Source organism: Callorhinchus milii, unplaced genomic scaffold, assembly GCF_018977255.1.
Source record: "Callorhinchus milii isolate IMCB2004 unplaced genomic scaffold, IMCB_Cmil_1.0 Scaffold912, whole genome shotgun sequence".
Classification (NCBI taxonomy): Eukaryota; Metazoa; Chordata; class Chondrichthyes; order Chimaeriformes; family Callorhinchidae; genus Callorhinchus; species Callorhinchus milii.
Window position 1 is genome coordinate 20,149 of NW_024705653.1, and position 9,176 is coordinate 29,324.

Sequence of the window (9,176 nt, forward strand, 5' to 3'; positions counted from 1 at the left end):
ACCTCGGTGTAGGCGCCGCTCAAGGGGATGGCAAAAAAAGCGGCTAACGAGTCGTCGTCGAGGGCCGTCGGAAGAGCTCGAAGCACCTCATGGGATGTCCGTCCCGCCAAGGAGTAGGCGGCCTCGAATCGACGACGAAAAGCCGTCCAATCTCCTCCCGCACCAGTGAACTGACGCACCGGTGGCAGCCATCAGGACTTGGAAGTGTCCAGCAAGGGCGAAGAGGCAGCTTCAACCTTGGAAGGCGGATCGCCCGAAATGGAGGACGGTTGGAGCACGGCTGCAGCCACCGAAATGGCAGCGCCCCAGTCACGTCGACCATGGCAGCGGTGGAAAGCGTGTCTTGGTGTCCAGCGGAAGTCGCAGCCGTCATGCGCTCAAAGAGATGACGGCAATCTTCGCCAGGGGGCCGGCGATGTCCAGCCAGCTCTGTGGAGGAGGCGGCTGGGCTGGACTCGCCACGCACTCCTGAGCTGACTGAAGCACGTCGTCACAGCAGTTGCTTGGACCTCCGGCAACAGGAGCTGTTGGAGGAACGATGTCTTGCTCGGCGTCGTTGTCGGACGACGCAACAGGTGGGTTTTTTACATTTTACTGCTGCTTTGGACATGCCGGCGAAGGATCGTCAGCACTTCTAACACCAAATGTAGTGTCCTTAAAAATTACTCACACCGAGACGTGGTAACAAGTCACCTGCTTACACTTTATTACTCCGAAACGCTTTGGTTATTTCGGTAAAGTCACGTAGGTATAAAATAAAATAAATCATAGCAACACAAGCGGTCGTCCTCAGGCGGAAAAAATATAATCCAGCAGTGGAACTGCTGAACCAGCGAGAGAGCAGTTACAACGAGGTTATATACGTGGCGATGGGCAAGCAAGCGGGGTCTAACCTGGAAAGGAATTCCATTCACGGACGCAAGCACGTCAGACGTGTTAATGGGGGAGATTAGGGAGAGAGGATTAGGGAGAGAGATTAGCTTGAATGAGCTTCCATTGCTGCATAAGAGTATCATGCTCGCATATGAGGACAACACCAGTGTTAATGAGAGATTAGCACCATGAGAGTACAATCCAAAGGGCATGTGCTAGATCTAAGAGAGACGCATAGAGAGAGAGACACACAGAGAGTCGGAAATAACAGCTGACATAAGCAGGTAGGATGGAAACATCACAGTCAGTTAAGACTGTACCTGGTTAATAACGTCGTTCCAATGATTGCTTAGTTTGTACCCATCTTCTCGGTTGAAGTTGTGTCTGTATTTATATATCTGCATAGCTTCATGAACAAATCTCTGAAGGTAGCCGGTAGGTTTGCAGAGTACCTCCGTCTTGGAAAAATATTTTTCGTGTGCGCCCACAGCAACGGCAGAGGTTTCGATTTAAAGCTTTTGTGACTGCAGGGATTCATCTTCTTGGTTCTTTCGGTAAAGTCACGTAGAAGGGAAGTAATAAAATAATAAAAATAAAACATAATAAAACAATTCTCACGACGTTTCGGCCACAACGCAAGCAGCCGTCCTCAGGTGAAAACCAGGTCCGTCGAGGCGACAGAGTCTGAATGAAACAGCACACGAGCTTGGAGCATATATATAAGCTGGGCGCATTGACAAAGGAATTTGCATATCAAAAGGAATTTAGCATATTTATGGGAAATGCAGGAATGTGATTAGTCCTGCATATGCATGTGCATTATGCAGGATTAACAGCATCAAAGGGAGCTGCAGTTACTGTTGCTGCTGAAATTACTGCTGCTGCAGTTTCTGCTGCTGCTGCAGTTGCTGCTGCTGCTGCACTTGCTGCTGCTGCTGCACTTGCTGCTGCTGCTGCACTTGCTGCTGCTGCTGCAGTTGCTGCCTTATCCATTTTAATATAACACTATGTATTATTCTACCCACCCTAATGTGTATCACACTGCTATATGTTTACTATACAATTACGACACCATACATTACTCTGCACACTGCACCATGCCAGTGAGTGGAACGCGGTCTGAAAGTCACCGTAAACGTGAACACAATCAGTTAAGATCCGAAATGGTTTATTACGTCCTTCCAATGATTGCTAAGCCAGAATCCATCTTCTCGGTTGAAATTGTCTCTGTGTTTGTATATGTGGATCGCCTCATGAACGAATCTCTCATGATAGCCAGATGGCTTGCAGAGAACCTCTGTCTTGGAGAAGTCAATGTCATGTGAGCCCACTGAATTGTAACAGTGATCTGCCACGGCTGAGGTGTTTGTCCTACCGTGTTTCAGGTCTGCCTTATGTTCACGGATGCGGTCCGAGACATGTCGTTTGGTTTCTCCAATGTAACTGCTACCACAGAGGCAACTTAGTTTGTAGACGCCAGGGTACTGTATGTCTGGAACCACATCTTTTACAGACGGGACCAGATCACGGATTTTATGTACTGTGTTGAATCGGACCTGGATCTTGTGTTTAATCAGGATTTTGGAGATCTTTTTTGTGACCCCAGCAATGTAGGGTAAGGTGATGGTCTTGAAAGGCTCCTGAACAGGATCCTTCTTGATGGTTGGAGTGATGGCTTTGCGGATTGTGTAGTCGGAGTAACCATTAGCCTTAAGAGCTTGGCGTACGTGTTTGAGTTCACTGGAAATGTGTTCATGGTCGGAGATGCATTGGGCTCTATGATATAGAGTCTTGATGAGGGAATTCTTCTGGGATGGATGGTGGTGGGAATCCGGTTTTAGATAAGCATCCGTGTGGGTGGCTTTCCTGTAGACAGAGTGGCTCATTGAACCATCAGGTCTCCTTTTGATTAGGACATCCAAAAAGGGTAGCTTGCCATCATTTTCGACTTCCATGGTGAATCTGATGGCTGGGTGTATGGAATTGATGTGGTCGAGAAATTGGTCTAGAGCAGGCCGGCCATGTGGCCAGATGACAAAAGTGTCGTCTACGTACCTCTTCCATAAGGTCGGGCGTAGAGTGGCAGTCTGGATGGCGTCCGTCTCAAATTTCTCCATGAAGATGTTGGCTACAACCGGAGATAGGGGGGAGCCCATTGGGGTGCCCTCAATTTGCTTGTAGAAGGTTCCATTCCAGGTGAAGTATGTATTGGTTAAGCAGTGTCTCACCAGGGGGGGTACCCCAGCATTCAGTCCTTGATGAACCAAGTCTTCAATGATTGCGATGGTGTCAGGCACAGGCACCTTGGTGAACAAGGAAACCACATCAAAACTGACAAGCAGGTCGTCTGGGGACAGGGCAATCCCCTTGATTGTCGATACCAGGTCAGTAGAATTTAGTACTGCAGAGGTGGTTTTTCCAGTGAAAGGCCGTAGGATTTCGGACAAAAAACGAGCCAGTTTGTAAGTGGGGGAGTTGATAGTAGAGACAATGGGACGAAGAGGTGTATCTTCTTTATGTATCTTTGGCAAGCCGTACAATCTTGGTGGCCTGGCTGCAGAAGGTTTCAACGAGAACTGTTTGGTCTGATCAATTAATGCGGTTGAAGCAGAAATCAGAAATCGGCCTTTCACTGGAAAAACCACCTCTGCAGTACTAAATTCTACTGACCTGGTATCGACAATCAAGGGGATTGCCCTGTCCCAGACGACCTGCTTGTCAGTTTTGATGTGGTTTCCTTGTTCACCAAGGTGCCTGTGCCTGACACCATCGCAATCATTGAAGACTTGGTTCATCAAGGACTGAATGCTGGGGTACCCCCCCTGGTGAGACACTGCTTAACCAATACATACTTCACCTGGAATGGAACCTTCTACAAGCAAATTGAGGGCACCCCAATGGGCTCCCCCCTATCTCCGGTTGTAGCCAACATCTTCATGGAGAAATTTGAGACGGACGCCATCCAGACTGCCACTCTACGCCCGACCTTATGGAAGAGGTACGTAGACGACACTTTTGTCATCTGGCCACATGGCCGGCCTGCTCTAGACCAATTTCTCGACCACATCAATTCCATACACCCAGCCATCAGATTCACCATGGAAGTCGAAAATGATGGCAAGCTACCCTTTTTGGATGTCCTAATCAAAAGGAGACCTGATGGTTCAATGAGCCACTCTGTCTACAGGAAAGCCACCCACACGGATGCTTATCTAAAACCGGATTCCCACCACCATCCATCCCAGAAGAATTCCCTCATCAAGACTCTATATCATAGAGCCCAATGCATCTCCGACCATGAACACATTTCCAGTGAACTCAAACACGTACGCCAAGCTCTTAAGGCTAATGTTACTCCGACTACACAATCCGCAAAGCCATCACTCCAACCATCAAGAAGGATCCTGTTCAGGAGCCTTTCAAGACCATCACCTTACCCTACATTGCTGGGGTCACAAAAAAGATCTCCAAAATCCTGATTAAACACAAGATCCAGGTCCGATTCAACACAGTACATAAAATCCGTGATCTGGTCCCGTCTGTAAAATATGTGGTTCCAGACATACAGTACCCTGGCGTCTACAAACTAAGTTGCCTCTGTGGTAGAGTTACATTGGAGAAACCAAACGACATGTCTCGGACCGCATCCGTGAACATAAGGCAGACCTGAAACACGGTAGGACAAACACCTCAGCCGTGGCAGATCACTGTTACAATTCAGTGGGCTCACATGACATTGACTTCTCCAAGACAGAGGTTCTCTGCAAGCCATCTGGCTATCATGAGAGATTCGTTCATGAGGCGATCCACATATACAAACACAGAGACAATTTCAACCGAGAAGATGGATTCTGGCTTAGCAATCATTGGAAGGACGTAATAAACCATTTCGGATCTTAACTGATTGTGTTCACGTTTACGGTGACTTTCAGACCGCGTTCCACTCACTGGCATGGTGCAGTGTGCAGAGTAATGTATGGTGTCGTAATTGTATAGTAAACATATAGCAGTGTGATACACATTAGGGTGGGTAGAATAATACATAGTGTTATATTAAAATGGATAAGGCAGCAACTGCAGCAGCAGCAAGTGCAGCAGCAGCAGCAGCAAGTGCAGCAGCAGCAGCAAGTGCAGCAGCAGCAGCAACTGCAGCAGCAGCAGAAACTGCAGCAGCAGCAGTAATTTCAGCAGCAACAGTAACTGCAGCTCCCTTTGATGCTGTTAATCCTGCATAATGCACATGCATATGCAGGACTAATCACATTCCTGCATTTCCCATAAATATGCTAAATTCCTTTTGATATGCAAATTCCTTTGTCAATGCGCCCAGCTTATATATATGCTCCAAGCTCGTGTGCTGTTTCATTCAGACTCTGTCGCCTCGACGGACCTGGTTTTCACCTGAGGACGGCTGCTTGCGTTGTGGCCGAAACGTCGTGAGAATTGTTTTATTATGTTTTATTTTTATTATTTTATTACTTCCCTTCTACGTGACTTTACCGAAAGAACCAAGAAAACGGCAGAGGTATTGGTCCTACCGTGTTTTATATCTGCCATGTGTTCACGAACACGGTCTGAGACATGTCGTTTCGTTTCCCCAATGTAACTCCTGGATCTTGTGTTTAATATTTTGGAAATATTTTTGGTAACCCCTGCTATGTACGGTAAAGTGATGGTTTTGGTTGGATCCCCGAAGATTGTCTCCCCATGGTTGGGGAGGCAGCTTTGCGGACTGTACGGTCTGAGTATCCGTTCATCCTGAGGGCTTGGTGTTCCAACTGACTAGCGAGGTGGTGCTGGTCGGAGATGCAATGGGCCCTATGTTGAAGTGTTTTGATGAGGGAATTATTCTGGGCTGGATGGCGGTGGGAGTCAGGCTTTAGATAGGTATCTGTGTGGGTGGCTTTCCTGTAGACCGAATGTCCCAACGAGCCACTAGGTCTCTTCTCGATCAAAACATCCAGGAATGGTAGCTTGCCATCCTTTTCCACTTTCATGGTAAATGTATTATACCTGTTCATGCGCCAGTTGTAGGCACTGCTACATCTATCTTTACTGTCACATACACTTGACTTCTCCCTGCTCTCATCTATTCTGCACCTCACCTATCCAGCCCTCAGCAACTCTGCCCACAGCAACACTGCGCTCAGCGACTCTGCACACAGTAACTACACACTCAGCGACTCTGCACTCAGGAACTCTGCACACAGCAACACTACACTCAGCGACTCTGCACACAGCAACTCTGCACACAGCAACACTGCGCTCAGCGACTCTGCACACAGTGACTACACACTCAGCGACTCTGCACTCAGAAACTCTGCACACAGCAACACTACACTCAGCGACTTTGCACACAGTGACTACACACTCAGCGACTTTTAAAACTCTGCATCTCTACCGCTGCCCTCACCTACGTTGTCTCAAACCTGCTCACCCATCTGTCCCGGGCGGGGGGTTTAGCCAACACCCACCCAGCGACGGTGTGAGGGTTGCGCTTCAGTAATCTCCCATGGGAGATGAATGTGACATTGACTTCTACGGGAGATGAATGTGACATTGACTCCTACGGGAGATGAATGTGACATTGACTCCTACGGGAGATGAATGTGACATTGACTCCTACGGGAGATGAATGTGACATTGACTCCTACGGGAGATGAATGTGACATTGACTCCTATGGGAGATGAATGTGACATTGACTCCTACGGGAGATGAATGTGACATTGATTCCTACGGGGGATGAATGTGACATGACTCCTACGGGAGATGAATGTGACATTGACTCCTACGGGAGATGAATGTGACATTGACTCCTACGGGAGATGAATGTGACATTGACTCCTAAGGGAGATGAATGTGCCATTGATTCCTACGGGAGATGAATGTGCCATTGATTCCTACGGGGGATGAATGTGACATTGACTCCTACGGGAGATGAATGTGACATTGACTCCTACGGGAGATGAATGTGACATTGACTCCTACGGGAGATGAATGTGACATTGACTCCTACGGGAGATGAATGTGACATTGACTCCTACGGGAGATGAATGTAACATTGACTCCTACGGGAGATGAATGTGACATTGACTCCTACGGGAGATGAATGTGACATTGACTCCTACGGGAGATGAATGTGACATTGACTCCTACGGGAGATGAATGTGACATTGACTCACAGCAGGAGAAGCGTCGCCATGGTGCAGGATCCGCGCCGACGAGTTGACCTCTGAACCCGGGGCGGAGGGGGGGTCACGTGCAGGATGATTGTGGGGGGGTCACGGCATCACCCTGGTCAATAGAAGGTGACGTCAAGTTACGTGAAAATGAAGTTCACCTTCAATCCTTCCTGCTGGCTTGCAAACAACAGCCGCCATTCGCAAACAATGAGTCTGTGGGTCTCTGTGTGAGTCTGTGGGTCTCTGTGTGGTGAGTCTGTGGGTCTCTGTGTGGTGAGTCTGTGGGTCTCTGTGTGAGTCTGTGGGTCTCTGTGTGGTGAGTCTGTGGGTCTCTGTGTGAGTCTGTGGGTCTCTGTGTGGTGAGTCTGTGGGTCTCTGTGTGATGAGTCTATGGGTCTCTGTGTGAGTCTGTGGGTCTCTGTGTAATGAGTCTGTGGGTGTCTGTGTGAGTCTGTGGGTCTCTGTGTAATGAGTCTATGGGTCTCTGTGTGGTGAGTCTGTGGGTCTCTGTGTGGTGAGTCTGTGGGTCTCTGTGTGATGAGTCTGTGGGTGTCTGTGTGGTGAGTCTGTGGGTCTCTGTGTGAGTCTGTGGGTCTCTGTGTGGTGAGTCTGTGGGTCTCTGTGTGAGTCTGTGGGTCTCTGTGTGGTGAGTCTGTGGGTCTCTGTGTGAGTCTGTGGGTCTCTGTGTGGTGAGTCTGTGGGTCTCTGTGTGATGAGTCTATGGGTCTCTGTGTGAGTCTGTGGGTCTCTGTGTAATGAGTCTGTGGGTGTCTGTGTGAGTCTGTGGGTCTCTGTGTGATGAGTCTGTGGGTGTCTGTGTGGTGAGTCTGTGGGTCTCTGTGTGGTGAGTCTGTGGGTCTCTGTGTGGTGAGTCTGTAGGTCTCTGTGTGATGAGTCTATGGGTCTCTGTGGGTCTCTGTGTGATGAGTCTGTGGGTGTCTGTGTGGTGAGTCTATGGGTCTCTGTGGTGAGTCTGTGGGTCTCTGTGTGGTGAGTCTATGGGTCTCTGTGTGGTGAGTCTGTGGGTCTCTGTGTGGTGAGTCTGTGGGTCTCTGTGTGGTGAGTCTATGGGTCTCTGTGTGGTGAGTCTATGGGTCTCTGTGTGGTGAGTCTATGGGTCTCTGTGTGGTGAGTCTATGGGTCTCTGTGTGGTGAGTCTATGGGTCTCTGTGTGGTGAGTCTATGGGTCTCTGTGTGGTGAGTCTGTGGGTCTCTGTGTGGTGAGTCTGTGGATCTCTGTGTGGTGAGTCTATGGGTCTCTGTGTGATGAGTCTATGGGTCTCTATGGTGAGTCTATGGGTCTCTGTGTGACCCACCGGTGCAACGCCCCACAGATGTCCAGGGGGGTCTTGAGGGTCTTGCTTCTCTGTCGTGTCAACGCCGCCCTGGGGGGTGGTGGTGGTTGTGGAGGTGGTTGTGGAGGTAGTGGTGGTTGTGGAGGTGGTGGTTGTGGTGGTGGAGGTGGTGGAGGTGGTGGTTGTGGAGGTGATGGTGGAGATTGTGGAGGTGGTGGAGGTGGTGATGATGGTGGTGGTGGTGGCGGAGGTGATGGTGGTGATGGTGGTGGTGGTTGTGGAGGTGGTGGTGGTTGTGGAGATGGTGGTGGAGGTGCTGGTGGTGGTTGTGGAGGTGGTGATGATGATGGTGGTGGAGGTGGTGGAGGTGGTTTGTGGTGGTGGTTGTGGTGGTGATGATGATGGTGGTGGTGGAGGTGGTGGTGGTGATGATGATGGTGGTGGTGGTAGTGGAGGTGGTGGTGGAGGTGGTGGTGGTTGTGGAGGTGGTGGTGATGGTGGTGGAGGTGGTGGTGATGGTGGTGGAGGTGGTGGTTGTGGTGGTGGTTGTGGTGGTAGTGGAGGTGGTGATGGTGGTGGTGGCGGAGGTGGTTGTGGAGGTGGTGGTGGTTGTGGTGGTGGAGGTGGTAGTGGAGGTGGTGGTGGAGGTGGTAGTGGAGGTGGTGGTGGTTGTGGAGATGGTGGTGATGGTGGAGGTGGTGGTTGTGGTGGTGGTAGTGGAGGTGGTGATGGTGGTGGTGGCAGAGGTGGTGGTAGTTGTGGAGGTGGTGGTGGTGTGGTTGTGGGGTGGTGGGTTGTGGAGGTGGTGGTAGTGGAGGTGGTTGT

At 49.9% G+C, this 9,176-nt stretch overlaps 1 protein-coding gene across 1 annotated transcript; it reads right to left on the minus strand.

Annotated features, from left to right (window-relative positions):
- Positions 1–369: 369 nt before the first annotated feature.
- On the minus strand, positions 370–3,440 carry LOC121852537 (the record flags this gene model as incomplete). Its single annotated transcript, XM_042346507.1, has 3 exons — positions 370–477; positions 1,194–1,331; positions 2,592–3,440. Coding segments are annotated over 3 exons (1,095 nt in total), but the record flags the coding sequence as incomplete, so codon positions are not given.
- Positions 3,441–9,176: the final 5,736 nt, after the last annotated feature.